We start from the raw sequence: 17745 nt of genomic DNA on the forward strand, positions 1-17745 counted from the left end.
AGATGAATCGGGTCTCATTCCAGACACGTCAACCAGAACTCAGGAAGTTTCTAGCTGACGGGGCCCACCAAACCTATATGCTTCTCAGCATTCATCACTCAGAAAAACCTCGAAACTGGTCACACTTGTATTAAAGGTACGAAGGTAGGGCACGTGTTGACGTTCTTGTCTTCATCATAACGTAAACAATAATATAATTAATCTCAATGAATACGTCAGGAAGCAGTGGTAAATGTATGAACTTACTTCAGGGAGAGGGAAGGTGGCGCCTGAATGCTGCTGAAGGTTATGTGATTCAAGGTACGGCAGCTACTTTTCCCTTTTTATTTATTTATTATTAATTTGGACATGATACATAGATGTACAAAGAAATACAATGGTTAAGTGTACATACCAAAAGCCCCTTGTATGCAGAGCATTAAATTAAACCAGAGTATCTTCCATTCCCACGGCGTTGTATAATAATACCAATAGTAATTATAATCCTACTACTAATGATAATAAAAATAATAATTATACCATGAAATCATATAATAATAATAATGGCCCGGTGGCCTGGTGGCTAAAGCTCCCGCTTCACACACGGAGGGCCCGGGTTCGATTCCCGGCGGGTGGAAACATTTCGACACGTTTCCTTACACCTGTTGTCCTGTTCACCTAGCAGCAAATAGGTACCTGGGTGTTAGTCGACTGGTGTGGGTCGCATCCTGGGGGACAAGATTAAGGACCCCAATGGAAATAAGTTAGACAGTCCTCGATGACGCACTGACTTTCTTGGGTTATCCTGGGTGGCTAACCCTCCGGGGTTAAAAATCCGAACGAAATCTCATCTTATCTTACGTACCTTCGTGATATTCGTATACGCTCTGATCACTTGCATCTCATTTATTTACTAACTTTATAGCACATGAAGACAAGTGATTGACGTAAGATGCATTTTTATAACATCAAACGCGTATGTTATTTTTGGACATCTTAAAAAGAAGCATCTTCACCCTCTTATCGTCTTTCCTCACAAGATGAAGGACGGTTATCACGCCCGGCAGCGGTTCCTTCACAGCGTCTTGCCAGCATCCGCCTCGTGACTCAAGATGTACCAGAGATGACGTGACTTTGATCTTCAGAAACCCTTAAGCATACCTTTCTCACGAGTCTTAGATCTTATCACAGTACTTATCCGAACTTTTTCCTAACCCATTCAAACGCTTCCTAGGAAAAAGGACAATGTTGAAGAAGAGAAGTGCATGGAGAAAATAAATAAGGGAGACGATGAGGAACAGAAGACAAATACCTAAGAATATGCAAATGGGTTAGAAAACTGACAGGTAAATGAATAAGACACTTACAACATTTGGAAATCTCTACTGTGGAAACGTTTCTCCAACCAGTGCTTTCATCAGTCTAATACAGTGAAAATTGGAAGATGTAAAGAGGGAGTGTGAAGCTTCAGTCCCACAGCTTAGAGATGACATTTTTAATCCATTAGTCATAATAAAGATTAAACAAATGCACTGTGAAGGACTTATAAACTGAAGACAGGTGAGGCGACGAAGGATGGGGGAGTAATGAGGAAGAGGAGAATAATGATGAGAATGAAACGAGGGTGAACGAGTGAGAAGAGAAAAAAAAAGTGAGGATTTTTTTTTACATTGGCTGCAACGATGTTATGGTTTGTGTGACGCGGTGAAGCAGATGAATAAATGATAGAATACAAGTGGAAAGTGTGTAGATGGGAGAGATGCAAAGAAGAACACAGTGGTGGGGGGGGGTAGAAGGGGAAAAAAGGAACGGAAGATGAGGATGAGGGAAAGGTGAGTAAGGGAAAGACGAGGGTGTGAGAAGACAGAGGGGAAGATAGAGGAAGGAGAAAATGGGAAGATAGAGGAAGGAGAAAAGAGGAAGACGAGGGAGGGGGAAGATGAGAAAATGGAAAGAGAAAAGAGAAAGATGAGGGAGGGAAAGATGAAGAGGAAATACCACATACACACATGCAATTTATGCAGAATACATTCACATACAACTAGAGCGCCACCGGACTGGTAACCAGGCCTGACAAATTTAAGATGGACAGTGTGGATATCCTCAAGTGCCTCGGAGAAGATAAATAATTTACAAAGTTCACTGATAACTGGACACTCCATTGTGTCATGTTGAAGGTCCTGTGCTAAGTGACACAGAGAGGAGCAGGAACACCTACAAGCTGGTGGATGTGAGCGAGATGTCGACACTTGTTCCTTAATCCTGCCTGTTCCTGTTGAATCTTGGATCATAAGAGAGGCATACTCAGTTTCCCGAAAGTGTTGGACATACAGCTCGTTAGGCAGTCATGGGTCACAGAGCAGCCAGGTTCCTCTTCCAGAAACTCAGGGTCGCGATATAGAGAGGAAATTCGTGCTGCATCCTGGGAATATTGCCTTCCTCAGAGGAGCTGGATGAAACCCCTGTTCGTGTACTTGCAATCAAGAACAATACGTTCATAATGAGAATAGTTACACAGGAACAAACACTAACAATAAAACGACGACTGAAAGAGTATGGCGATAAAGGACCTCTCAGTCAGTGAGGGTGTGTGGGTGTTTATATGGTGGTCACCCCTGCCCCGTTACCACCGCTGCCCCGTCACCAACGCTGCCCCGTCACCACCCACACCACATAACACGGGTGGGGAAGCGTCAGCTGCCTTACACAAAAGGCGGAAATCCTGACTAATGCGCGTATTGGAGACGAAGTCACTAGTCCCTATACTCCAAACTCTCCCTAACCAGGACGACAGTTGTTCACAGCTTCGCTTCTAGTGTTACGTACAATGTAATTACACGGGTTGTCTCGCTGGAGTACATACTTGCTTTCTTTGTGGTTATAAAGATCGATGCTGTTTATCTGTACAACGGAAAGTATTTTTTTTTTATACTGTGTATACCTCGAGGTTCTCGACCAGGCCTCCATTCTTGGACACCGGTCTTAGGGTATGTTGGAGGTATGTTGCACCGTCTGCAGTCTTTTGCTTTTATAGAGAATGATTTTTGTGTCCAGATTTGGAACCAGTCACTAGGATTTTCCAAGTGTAGATTATGATGCATCTTTCTCGCCTGAGTTCCAGTGAGTGCAGGTCAAGGGACTTAACTTTTCTAGTAATTAAAGTGCTTGACTGTACTAATATGTACAGTGAAGTTGCTGTGTACATTCTTTAGATCTGCATTTTCACCTGCCACGAATGGGACTGTTAATGTACAGCAGTATTCCAGCCAAGAAAGAACAAGTTTCTTAAAAAGATTCTTGTTTTGAAGTTCTCATTATCCATCCTATCACTTTCCTCGCAGATGTGATAATGACACTGTTGTGATCCTTGAAGGTGAGATCCTCTGTGGTGCCGAGTTTCAACTTCTGCATCTCCTCCTACCTTCTGATGACTGGCGTCGTCGATTTCTAACTTTCTGGAATTTATCAGCATTATATTCGCAGCTCTTTACGACGCTTGCCTCCAGTGCTATGTCATCCAGCTCGGTCGCTTTATCACAGCCATCACACTCAAGGAGCTTCTTTTAAGAGCTTGTTGCAGTAGTTCCAAATTCAGTGAGATTTTTCCCTCGAACCTTAGTTCTTTTCCTTCTCGTGGGCTGTAGCGTCACCAACATTTGACTACCGATGTTGTCCCAGATAGTTCCTATCCAGATTTATTGGCGGATACAGAATATTTGGCGAGCCACATATTGGGTTAACCACATTTTGTTTTACATCGCTGATATGTTCATGAGAAAGTTCAAAACCCGTAAGGGTCATACAGTGTATGTGGTGAGAGGGTAGTAGTCCCGTTAAATCCATACGCACCAGTTGTGTCTAAATAAAAACAAATGAATTAGCTTATCCGCTACACAAGCACAGCTGATACAGTTAGTTTCCTTCAAGGGCTTATGGGTGCCTAGATGCTGGTGAAGGATTTCTTAATAATCCAGTAAAATGGAGCAACCCACCACCTCCCTTGCTCTATGGCCCCTACGCGTTTACCGATTTCCCACTAGGTTAGGTTAGGTAAGGTTCGTCAGGAAACAGGACAAATGTTTCCTGACGCGGGTCTTAGTCAGATGATGACCCGCCTTTGGAGCTTTTGGTCATCTGACCGAGGCCTTCCGCTGGCTTACCGGTCCACCCCTTTAAAAATTATGGTCATTTATAACCATTGTTGATAATTTCCCACTATTTTTATATAATAATTTAAAATAAAGTTTAAGCTTATGTAGCAACCCGGAGGTTCATATAGGTGGTGTTGGTTAAGCTTTCAGCTTCGTCTCCTGAGTCCACCACCTCATCAATATCACTTTGTCCCTGTCAATAAATACCTTTCAGTATCTCGTACGTCATTCTCCCATATCAGACCCTACACTCTAGTGGCACGCACTAACGGGAGAGAGCAAGAGCTAAAGGGCTAGAAAGCGAGGAGCTAGAGCTCATGTGCGTGTGTTAGCGGCATAAGCTTGCAGCTGGAACTTGTCCATCATCCATCAGTGTTATAAAGCTGAGCTGGTCGCCCTGAGGGTGACTGATCACTCACTGGGGTCGTTGCCAACCAATTGTCCTGTGTAAACAAATACTGATAGTCGCCTGCCTTTCGGAGCAGTAGCCCAGCTGTATTTAGTTTAGAGGATAAAGACCAACAAGGAAATCCTCGCCAGTCTAAGACAGCTACCGAATGTTGGGTTTACATGGTCTGCGTGTACTGTTAAAACTGTGCTAGGTTATTCATCAGTGGGGAAAAAACCTGACACGGGTCTTAGTCATAAGATAATCCTTTTAATGGCGCAGACCCTATAGGGAAGAGAAGCAAGACAGTATCTAAAGGGTAGCCGATGCTTCTGTTGCTGGAGACGGCACCAACGACATCTCATTTGACCGTTTTTAAATAACCAGAGTTAACGAATGCTGAATGTAAATGAAATATTTTTAGAAATTGTAATTGTAAAAGAACTTTTAGATTAATTGCATTATTGTAAGACTTATCTAGCTCATACTTGTTTAAATTACGATCAAACAAGTGGCGCAGCTAAGTCATGCAACCTTCCACGTTCGTCTCTTGATTAAGTGCAACCCAAAGATTTATGAGTACTTCCCATGCTTGAATCTTAATGAACTGTAATATGTGAAAAATAGATGTAACTTATGCAAGTTGCTGTATACCATTAAAGTCAATATTTTCTAAGATCTGCGTCAGGAAACGCTTGTCCTGTTTCCTGACTAACTTTACCCAACTTGATTTTGAATCATGTAACTGCTCAATGCTTGCCCTTGTGTTTCTAGTGTAAAACATTTGTAAATGTTAGATTATTCTCCTTATAATGATACCTGACACGGGACGTAATCTCATGATGATCCGCTCAGTGGCTGCTTGGAAGCTGCGCAGATCTGCAAGTATAAACTCCGTTGGCCCTCTCTCAGGGACTCCGTAATCCCAGATCTGCCAGGTGGCACAGATGATTGTTTTCAGGCATTCTGGCCTGTAGTGGGGCCACAGAAAATTACTGTTTAAAGGCGAAGAAGCAGTCTGCTGGAGTGGTTTCAGTGGGCCAAAGCAAGTTGTTGAGTCATGACCTAAGCATATTGTGGAAGGCTCAAAGTCACACCATCTAGTTGACAGATGGTCCAATGCAAAAACGAGGGTGTGATGTAGCCGTCTGGATTAAGAACACTAAGCAATATGGAAACTATCTGGGACAAGTTTCGCTTAGAAATCAAGCCTTCTCGACTCCAGAAAGAGTAATGTGAAATACATAAAAATACATAAAGTGAGGACGCAAAGAAAGATGTAAGGGACATCTGGTATGTCAGGTCACAATGCTTGCTGAATAACATGCAAGCCGAGGGCGCTGCCATGGTGTCTAGTGTGGATGAAAATAGATCGTGTATGTCTTCCCGATTCTGTCTCCTGAAATAACTAGCGTACCTTTTGACCAATACATGTAGTACTGTTGTGAACTGTAGGAGGAGTCATCGGTATTTTTGGAGAGACAGGGGTATCTGTTCTCTAATGTGTGTCGCGAAACCTATGCTATTTCAGCCACTATTAACGCTTGCGTTAACCACCACAATTTGCAACACCGCGTACACTGATCAACAGTTGAGGTAGTTATTTTACTAGACAAATAGCTTAAAATGCTTAGAATCTGCCCTCATCCCCAGCATCACTAAGAACCAGTATAGCTCTCTACTGGTGAGACTCTTAGCTCTTAAGTACTCAGTAAACATTGTAACCCGAAATAACGGGTGTCTCTTACACCTATCCTAGTGTTCTCACTGACTTATGTCTGGTATTTCAATTGCTTTCCATGGATTTGAAAATATTTGATCTCCAAGAAAAGCACTCAAAAGGTTTCCATTCTCCTTAGTCTTTATTCCAGTTGGTCGATAATTCATACAGTACCTCTAACTTCCAACTGGCTGCATCTGTTGAGTTATGGCTTAATTCTTCCTTCCACTAAGATCAATTAACTGTTGATCACTACTACCACTATGTAGCACCCGATGCTCCATCGGATCTATAAGTACGAAAGTGTCAGGAAGGCCAGGATTTGAATATATAAACCCAGAAACTAACAGTACTACCGCTTTATCTGTATACTCAGATTTTCTGGTGCTACCGCGTAGGTTCTGCCTCAGCAGGACTTTCTCTGACATGAAGATGGATCGACCTGGATAATCACCAGGAGTATTATTCGTACTATTGATCCAGAGAATAAATTGTAAATGGATTTATAGTTCTCTGGTGTGTGGCGGAGATTTGGCGTTTTGTAGGGAATCCCAGCAGCTCACGACGACGTCTGGATGTGTCGTGCTTCGCCACGTTTAATTTCTTTAATAAAAAAGCACCGTGCTGTGACTGGGACAATGCACAATTAATCCGCACATAGGATTATTTGTGTATTTAATTTCCTGCAGTGAAGAGAAACTGTCGTCCGATTTCTGGCGAAGTGACATTGCCTCTTTAGGTGTATATATACAAAGTGCATGTGTGTACTCACCTATTTGTGGTTGCAGGGGTCGAGTGTGTGTGTGTGTGTGTGTGTGTGTGTGTGTGTGTGTGTGTGTGTGTGTGTGTGTGTGTGTGTGTGTGTGTGTGTGTGTGTGTGTGTGTGTGTGCGCGCGCGCTTGTCTCACAGTCTCCACATTGGCCGTTGGTCAATTTATTTTCAAAGATGGATCATGCTATCAGTTTAACAAGGGTGCTGAGGTCAGGTCACATCGGGGAATATTATATTCATAAGAGAGAATATTATATTCATAAGAGAGAATATTATATTCATAAGGGAAGTGCTAAACACGTAGTGGCTACATAATGCCTGGGCAATGGGATATAATCAGGAAAGGGGGTTCTAAGTCCACTTCCTTAAATCAAGACCTATGAGTCGTGACTAGGTTGGTAGTGCACTCTGCTCACATAGTGAGTGCTCGTGGTTCGATCCCAGCGTGGATAGAAACGTTGGGCATGTTTCCTTATACCTGCTGCCCTTGTTCACCTAGAGGTAAGTAAGTACCTGGGTGTTAGTCGACTGTTGTGGGTCGCATCCTGGGGAGGGGAGGGCAGTATACCCGAGATATGACTTGTGTTTTGAAATGACCTGAGGTACGATAACAACTCTTGAAAAAAAACAACTAATAAATTGTGTGTGTGGGGGGGGGGCTACAGTACCCAAAATAAAAAATATTTACAATTTTGTTCTAATAATTATTAAAATACGTTATAAATTACATTAATCAGGTATTGCTGGACCGCAGAGGATGCTGCCTAGTGTTTAATTTATTCTTAACCAGACCTTGAAAATTTTCCAACCTCTTCCTCTACTCTATTTACTTTCGCTTCCCCAGTCCTCCTCCTTTATCGCTCCCCTTTCCACCTCACTCTCTTCCCCGCCTCTCATTCTCTCCTTCGCTTCCCCTCCTCCTCCTCCTCCTCCTCCTCCCCTCCCTCTCATCTACCCTACCCACTCTTCCTGGCTCTGTCCTCATGAGGAAATCTTCATAAAATTCTATTTCTCCTGTGTATGGAGAAGTAATCCTGACAGATGGCAGTTTTTAAGCAATAGTGACACCAGCTAAACTGAAAAACCTGTAAAGCTCCCGTAGCTCTTGAAGCTTCAGCTGAAGTCTCCTAACTCAGACTGAGTTTTGAGACTGATCGCGGGTTCAATCCCACCCGTGATATGTTTTTTTTTTACTGATTTATTCAACAGGGAAACATAACTGACTGTTCCCACTCAGTATTATATGTAATAGAGTAGCAGCACCTGCCGTTGTATTTAATTCTGGTAAATAAAAAATAAATCTTACCTCTTTCTCCCTGTTCCCCGCCAGTACTCACCTATGTGTGGTTGCAGGGGTCGAGTCACAACTTTTGGTCCCGTGTGTGAGATGAAATGACTCCTGTGCGAACGGGACTACGTGAGGCCAGCAGTAACAGTCGGGTTGCTCAGGCCCTGATCAACCGGGAGATCTGGTCGCGGGGGCGTTGACCCCCGGAACACCCTTCAGGTACACTATATTGTGTGTGCACAGGAACCTTGTTATTTTAAAAGTGTTTTATATTACCCTTGTTTGGTATTGTGCCCTCTTAGGGCGAAGCCACTAAACTGTTCGTGCTAGCAGCTGCTGTTATAAGCTTTACCAAAGAACCAGCCACCTTCTGGAGACATTAAAAGAGGTGCGGGGGAGGGTGATGTGTTACCGTCATACACACTGTGGTTCTCTGGGTAAAATCCCTCTGTGGGTTGTGGCCGTGGATTATAAAAGGGATTTAATGTTGATAACCACTGACCGACTTGTGTGTTTAGCCCCCCTCCCCCTCTTTTGTATGTGTGTGTGTGAAGTTGGGGAGGGGGAAGGGGTGTTTTCAATCTGGGTTCCACGAATTATTATAATCAAAGAATGGGTTCCACGAAACCCTCGGGTTGAGGTTCTGTCAGAACTTTCGTAACTGGGGGAGGGGGAAGAGACTTCACAGTCCTTGTCCTGGTCTAAAAACGACTTGACATCTTAAAAAAAGGTCTAGATTTAAAAGTTTTGATGTGTTGACAATATTTTAGTGTGACTGGTAAGGCATTCAGTAGTTTAGAAAACTTGAAAGACCGTAAAAATTTAAGAGAGTTGCTGTTACGAACAGGATCCGGGACCTCCCTGCTACAGTGCTTCTCGTAAAAAAAAAAAAAAAAAAAAAAACCAGGTTTATCTTGTCTAGAGGATATCAATCACTGGAACCACTTATGGAGGTAAAGGTTTTATTAACAGATTCAAATTGGATAAATTTAGATTTAGAAAAGATATAGGAAAGTACTGGATTGGAGAGTAATCGATGATCAGAACAATCTGCCCTGTGGGGCTATTGACGCTTAGGTAGGGACATGGAAGCTTAGGGTCACTGAAGCTTAGGTAGGGTCATGAAAGCTTAAGTAGAGTTATTGAAGCTTAGGTACGGTCATGAAAGCTTAGGTAACTTCAAATATAGGTTAGATGGATACATGAAAGCGATATGAATGGGACTTACACTTTAATTAATAGAGTTATGGAAGCTTATTCACTGGGTAACATTGATAGTAATGGGTCGGGTGAATATTTTTTTTAGTGGGTTTGGGTTTGGCAAGGACTTGTCAAGTATGGGCCAGTAGGCCTGCTGCAGTGTTCCTCCTCTCTTATGTTCAACTGTTCACATTTACCCCAGTACCCACTTGTTCACCCCACCACCCACTTGTTCATACTCACCCCACCACCCACTTGTTCATACTCACCCCACCACCCACTTGTTCATACTCACCCCACCACCCACTTCTTCATACTCACCTCACCACCCACTTCTTCATACTCACCCCACCACCCACTTGTTCACCCCACCACCCACTTGTTCACCCCACCACCCACTTCTTCATACTCGCCCCACCACCCACTTCTTCATACTCACCCCACCACCCACTTGTTCACCCCACCACCCACTTCTTCATACTCACCCCACCACCCACTTCTTCATACTCACCCCACCACCCACTTGTTCATACTCATCCCACCACCCACTTGTTCATACTCACCCCACCACCCACTTCTTCATACTCACCTCACCACCCACTTCTTCATACTCACCCCACCACCCACTTGTTCACCCCACCACCCACTTCTTCATACTCGCCCCACCACCCACTTCTTCATACTCACCCCACCACCCACTTGTTCACCCCACCACCCACTTCTTCATACTCACCCCACCACCCACTTCTTCATACTCACCCCACCACCCACTTGTTCATACTTATCCCACCACCCACTTCTTCATACTCATCCCACCACCCACTTCTTCATACTCATCCCACCACCCACTTCTTCATACTCACCCCACCACCCACTTGTTCATACTCACCCCACCACCCACTTGTTCATACTCACCCCACCACCCACTTCTTCATACTCACCCCACCACCCACTTCTTCATACTCACCCCACCACCCACTTCTTCATACTCACCCCACCACCCACTTCTTCATACTCACCTCACCACCCACTTCTTCATACTCACCCCAACACCCACTTGTTCATACTCCACCACCCACTTGTTCATACTCCACCACCCACTTGTTCACCCCATCACCCACTTGTTCATACTCCACCACCCACTTGTTCACCCCAACACCCACTTGTTCATACTCACCCCGCCACCCACTTGTCCATACTCACCCCGCCACCCACTTGTCCATACTCATCCCACCACCCACTTGTTCACCTCACCACCCACTTGTTCATACTCCACCACCCACTTGTTCATACTCCACCACCCACTTGTTCATACTCCACCACCCACTTGTTCATACTCCACCACCCACTTGTTCACCCCACCACCCACTTCTTCATACTCACCCCAACACCCACTTGTCCATACTCATCCCACCACCCACTTGTTCACCCCACCACCCACTTGTTCAAACTCACCCCACCACCCACTTGTTCATACTCACCCCAACACCCACTTGTTCATACTCACCCCAACACCCACTTGTTCATACTCACCCCAACACCCACTTGTCCATACTCATCCCACCACCCACTTGTTCACCCCGCCACCCACTTGTTCAAACTCACCCCACCACCCACTTGTTCACCCACCACCCACTTGTTCAAACTCACCCCACCACCCACTTGTTCACCCCACCACCCACTTGTTCAAACTCACCCCACCACCCACTTGTTCACCCCACCAACCTAAGCATGAACAGAATCATATGCCAAAATAAAAATTGCCTAGGTCATCACCGGAGAAATTAATTTTCCTTGGATCAAAATCTCTCAGCACCAGTTTACTGACAATTTCCAAGTAGCTAAATAATTTATTAAAACACCACATTATTTCCGAGTCTAATTCCTGGACGCAGTTAGGAATCCTTAACCTGTAAATAGCTTGTCAATAAAACTAGGGATCCTTAACCTAACCTTGTCAAACCCTGTGTAAAAAATAGAGAGGAGAAAGGAGGAAAAGGGAGAGAAAGCAGAGAGGAGAGATAGAGGGAGAGGAGAGATAGAGAAGAGAGGTGAAAGGAGATATGAGAGAAAGAAAGAGAGAGAGAGAGAGAGAGAGAGAGAGAGAGAGAGAGAGAGAGAGAAAGCAGAAATGAGATGAGAGAGAGGAGAAAGGAGATATGCAAGTAGAAAGGGAAACGCAAAATGTGTTACATCACTGTGTTGTGATCTTGTCAGCTGCTGCAACACTACTCAGCCCAGTGTCAGCCAAGACAGTGTTGTTGCCCCCTTACATTCCTTTCATATGTAAATCAGGTGTAGAGACCATATGTCGCTCAGGGAGCTACGCAACACATCCCTCCCTCATATTACCACATAAACTTCCTTATGTGGGGCCCCAACCACAACAGGAGGAATCCTTATGTCCATTTCAACATTGCAAGCTCTTGAGAAAGGGTTGGCTGCAACAAGAAAGGCCTGGAGTTATCATTCATCTCCTCCAAGTGGTTGTTTTTTCATATTTTATCGCTTATCCGTGATTATTGCACACGCACACACATTATATATGTGTGTGCAATTATATATATATATATATATATATATATATATATATATATATATATATATATATATATATATATATATATATATATATATATATATATATATATATATATATATGTATATATAATTGCTTGACTCAGTTCAGGACTTCTGTGTAGCATAACTCATATTCAACACAAAAAACATGAGCCATTTTTAATATTGTAGCCTGACACATTTTTAAGACAGTAATGCGACCAGTATTTAACACCTATAACAAATTACTCTCCATAGAATTATTGAACTAATACTGCATCCAGCTCGGGTTATTGATGATAGTCTTGCCATAATAATAGAAGTAAGCAGGAGTGTAGATCTCACCTACGATGCGATTGGGTAGACACGAGAGCCGGATGGAAGGAATTTCCTGAAATGGCCCCGAGAGATGGTTCCTGATATCAGGGCTGGGAAATGAGGTGTTGGAGAGAGGACTTTGGGATTAACGAGAGGGTATATCTACCCCGGTCATGGAATAATGTTGGTCAGATCAGAGTTTACAATCTTCTTGTGTTCAAGGCCACCTGAACTTCGTTTACCTGTGTGGGATCTCCTTCATAGCATCTCTTTACTATCTACAGGATTGTTATATACATATATACATTATATATATATATATATATATATATATATATATATATATATATATATATATATAATGTCGTGCCGAATATGTAAAACTGGTCAATTAGCAAGAACTCATTTAAAATTAAGTCCTTTCTAAAAATTTCTCTTATACGTTTAAAGATATATTTTTTTCATTAATGTTAATGTAAAAATTTTTAATTTTTGCACCAAAAGAATCTTAGGAAGCTTACCTAACCTTATTATAACGAGCGCTATCTATTTTAGCCTAATCCTACTATATTTTAAATGCGTTAACAGTAATTTAATACTAAACAAACACAACGAAATATATTTTTTTCGTTAGGTTTAGAATGATTTTTGCGAAATTATTGCATACACAATTTTCGCTTGTCCTATATGGCAAGATGAGCGTTGCTATTTAAGCCAAGATCGCAAGTTCTGCCTATTCGGCACGACATATATATATATATATATATATATATATATATATATATATATATATATAGCAGGAACAACGTCATGATAGGAATAACAAGACTGAAGGAGGCACAATTAAAAGTAAATACGAATATTTTTTATAAAGGAAAAAACAGAGAATAGCTCCTTTTCTTTGGATCAAGAGCCCTTTAGGATTTACGGTCACAAAATTTTTATTTACGATACGTTCTCATGCACACATTAACTTTTTTGTGTGTGTAAATTATGAAATAAAAAATAAAAACTTTAAATGAATCCAGGTCTTGTAACATCAAGATCAAGATCTTGATGTTACAAGACCTGGAAAGGTCAAATAACGCCAAATCTTGGAAGGTCAAAAAAACTCCACATCTTCCAAGGTCAAAGAACTGGAAATCTTCCATGGTCAAACACAACAAATCTGCCAAGATCAAAGAACTTCCAAATCTTCCAAGACCAAAGATCTTCCAGATCTTCCAAGACCAAAGATCTTCCAGATCTTCCAAGACCAAAGATCTTCCAGATCTTCCAAGACCAAAGATCTTCCAGATCTTCCAAGACCAAAGATCTTCCAGATCTTCCAAGACCAAAGATCTTCCAGATCTTCCACGACCAAAGATCTTCCAGATCTTCCAAGACCAAAGGTCTTCCAGATCTTCCAAGACCAAAGATCTTCCAGATCTTCCAAGACCAAAGATCTTCCAGATCTTCCAAGACCAAAGATCTTCCAGATCTTCCAAGACCAAAGATCTTCCAGATCTTCCAAGACCAAAGATCTTCCAGATCTTCCAAGACCAAAGATCTTCCAGATCTTCCAAGACCAAAGATCTTCCAGATCTTCCAAGACCAAAGATCTTCCAGATCTTCCAAGACCAAAGATCTTCCAGATCTTCCAAGACCAAAGATCTTCCAGATCTTCCACGACCAAAGATCTTCCAGATCTTCCACGACCAAAGATCTTCCAGATCTTCCAAGACCAAATATCTTCCAGATCTTCCAAGACCAAAGATCTTCCAGATCTTCCAAGACCAAAGATCTTCCAGATCTTCCAAGACCAAAGAGACTCTCACGAGCCTAAGACGATTCACGAATGCCAACAAATCAAGGATCACAATGGGAATTGAGGACCTAAATGGAAATTCCAAGGACCCCCTAATAGAAATCAAGGATCTCAGTGGAAATTTAAAGGACCCCAATGGGAATCAAGGACCTCAATGGAAAATCCAAAGGACCCCAATGGAAATCAATAACCTCAATGGAAATTTCAATAACCCAAACGGAAATAAAGAACTCCAGTGGAAATTAAGGACCCCAATAGAAATCAAGGATCTAGACTAAAATCAAGGACCCAATGGAAATAAAAAAATGGAAATCGAAAGCCCCAATGAAAAAAAAATGGGAATTGCAAGGACCCCGATGGAAATAAATCACTTTGGCTTTTTTTTGGATTATCTTGCGTAATTTTGGTTTATCCTGCGTAATTTACGCACACGTTAAACTATGATAGCTGTATTTATATATACCTGTAACTAACAGTTTGTAGTTTATTTGCAATCGTGTTATTGCGTTTTCGTGAGTGATGATGGCTGCTATGGTGTGTTAGCGGAGTGGAGGACCAGATGGAGTGATGTTTGGGTGTGTTAGTGGAGTGGAGGACCAGATGAAGTGATGTTTGGGTGTGTTAGCGGAGTGGAGGACCAGATGGAATGATGTTTGAGTGTGTTAGAGGGAATGATGGTTGGGAATGTCAGTGGAGGGCCGGATGGAGTGATGGCTGGGGTTTCTAGTGGGGGGAGACCTAGATGGAGTGATGGCTGGGAGTTAGTAGAGTGGAAGCCCAGATGGAGTGATGGTAAGATTCTTAGTGAACTAGAGGAGGGAACTGAATGGAGGGATTAAATGTGAACCATTATAGGCTGTGAGTGGTCGGGCGATGACGTCAGTGGTCGGGCGATGATGTCAGTGGTCGGGCGATGACGTCAGTGGTCGGGTGAAGACGTCAGCGGCCGAGCGATGAAGTCACTGGTCTAGAAATTTAAATTATGACGACTGTGTAGAATATTAATTATTATTGTTATTTTCAAAAGGAAGCACTAAACCCGCAAGGGTGACGCATTATCTGATAACTAGGAATACTGAGGCTTGATCAATGAGGCTGACAACGTGTACTTGAGAGGAGAATATTCTCTAAGACCGCACCACGAGTGTTTCTGCTCCAGTACAAGGCACTAGTAATACCTCCAGTACAAGGCATTAGTAATACCTGCAATACATGGCACTCGTAATGCCTCCAGTACGAGGTACTAGTAACACCTCCAGTACAAGGCACAAGGCATCAGTAATACCTGAAGTACGTGACACTTATAATACCTCCAGTGCTAGGTACCAATAACACCTCCAGTATAGGGTACAAGCAACGCTTCCAGTAAATGTACCAACATCTCCAGTACAAGGTACAAGTAATACCTCGAGTACAAGGCTCTAGAAAGGCCTCCAGTGCAGTAATTTCAGAACCCACGTGTTGTTCCTGTTAGCAGCAAGCGTTAAACTCTAAGGGGTCATGTAGCACCTGGGGACATGGGAAATAATCAAGGTCGATTAAAGGATGAGGAAGAGAAATCCATCTCCTAGAATCAAGAGCCCTTCAACAGCATCAAGGAACCTTCCTTGAGGGGTCGTACCTGGCAAAGAATGTTAACAGCAATCTACCAGGTAATACGTACCGTATTATTGTACTACCATGTAATACGTACCGTATTATTGTACTACCATGTAATACGTACCGTATTATTGTACTACCATGTAATACGTACCGTATTATTGTACTACCATGTAATACGTACCGTATTATTGTACTACCATGTAATACGTACCGTATTATTGTACTACCAGGTAATACGTACCGTATTATTGTACTACCAGGTAATACGTACTGTATTATTGTACTACCAGGTAATACGTACTGTATTATTGTACTACCAGGTAATATGTACTGTATTATTGTACTACCAGGTAATACGTACTGTATTATTGTACTACCATGTAATACCGTATTATTGTACTACCATGTAATACGTACCGTATTATTGTACTACCATGTAATACGTACCGTATTATTGTACTACCATGTAATACGTACCGTATTATTGTACTACCAGGTAATACGTACTGTATTATTGTACTACCATGTAATACCGTATTATTGTACTACCATGTAATACGTACCGTATTATTGTACTACCATGTAATACGTACTGTATTATTGTACTTACATTCCCTTTTGCAGCGCACTGAAGACACTTCCAGCTGCCACCAGCTGCAGCAGCAGACATGTCACACCAGCTGCCAAGTTCCCCATCCTTATTCGTTTCCCAGGTGGTGTCCGAGATGCCTGCTGTGTTCACTCCCTCTACAGCTGGTCCTGGATCAGCTGGTCTTCACGACACACAGCTGGTTCACATAAAAGTTGTCCTCTTCCCTACGCTAAGATGGTTACTGCGGATCGTGCATATTAAAAATAATAAGCTCTAAATCCGTATGGATCACACATCTGACTCATATAATCACTGAACTTTTTTGTATAAATCGTGTCGTACGTGTTGCGACCACAAATCGTATTTTAATAAGATGGCAGAGCTAAAACCGTCGGGGGTCATACAGCGCCTGGATGCTTGGAGGCAGTCTGTTTAGATCCAAGGATGCAGAGGGGCAACTCAAATTCATTGGATCAAGTGCCCTTCACCAGCATGAGGGAACTACAGATCGTAATCCACCTCCGCGTTAAGGTTTCTTTTATTTACAAGTTTTCTCTTAAAAAACGCATATTAGGGCCAGAAAGTCGGTATTGAGGGGTAATTACATAACGACTAGTTTATCCTCGTTAAACACACAACCAGCTGCCTATACTTAACTCCTAACTACGTTATCATTTATCACTTTTCTCTCGTCAGCTGATCCGCAAAAAAAATCCAAGACACTTATTTGACAAAAAATCTCTCAAAACGCAAAGGAGAAACTGAGACAAAAGTCTTTTATTAGTGTACAGTGATGAGAGTCACGTGGTGGAGAGGACAGAGGTCGCAGCGACACACCCGACCCACACGACACCCGGGAAGCTACTGAGGCTACCCTTGTCTGACTCTGTCATTGGCACCTAACACAGCACCCTCTTACGCATGCGTCCTGTCAAGGTAAACAAATAATAGGAAACAGTGTGTTAGGTTTAAGGATTATCCATTGTCCCTGTGTGTTATGGCAGCAATTTACCCGTACATTAACATCAAAATACTTTAAGACATGATGTAGGAGTTAAAATTAACTCTTAGTATATGTCATGTGTTTATTGGCTTATTATAATATATCTTTATTTCTATAAGTACAAGGTATACAGTCCTAGTTAACATCAATGACACTGTTATACAGAAAGCCGCTTGTTATGCTGAGCATTTCGGGCAAATTACGTCAATTTTGTCCCGGGATGCGACCGACACCAGTCAACTAACACCCTGGTACCCATTTTACTGATGAGTGAACAGGGACAACAGGTGTAAGGAAACATGCCCAATGTTTCTACCCTTACCGGGAATTAAACCACGGGCCCTCAGCTTGTGAAGCGAGAGCTTT

The 17745-nt window shown here is 42.5% G+C and overlaps 1 protein-coding gene across 1 annotated transcript in view; it reads right to left on the reverse strand.

Moving 5' to 3' along the window:
* LOC128700581 (multiple epidermal growth factor-like domains protein 6) overlaps positions 1-17228 on the reverse strand; it is a gene marked incomplete at its 3' end in the record, with an annotated part of 145689 nt that extends 128461 nt beyond the window's left edge. The window contains 1 exon segment of the mRNA XM_070098865.1: positions 16395-17228. Coding sequence (XP_069954966.1) covers positions 16395-16480 — 86 coding nt within the window.
* Between the last annotated feature and the right edge of the window lie 517 nt (positions 17229-17745).

The sequence above is a fragment of the Cherax quadricarinatus genome, chromosome 65, assembly GCF_038502225.1.
Source record: "Cherax quadricarinatus isolate ZL_2023a chromosome 65, ASM3850222v1, whole genome shotgun sequence".
Taxonomy (NCBI): Eukaryota; Metazoa; Arthropoda; class Malacostraca; order Decapoda; family Parastacidae; genus Cherax; species Cherax quadricarinatus.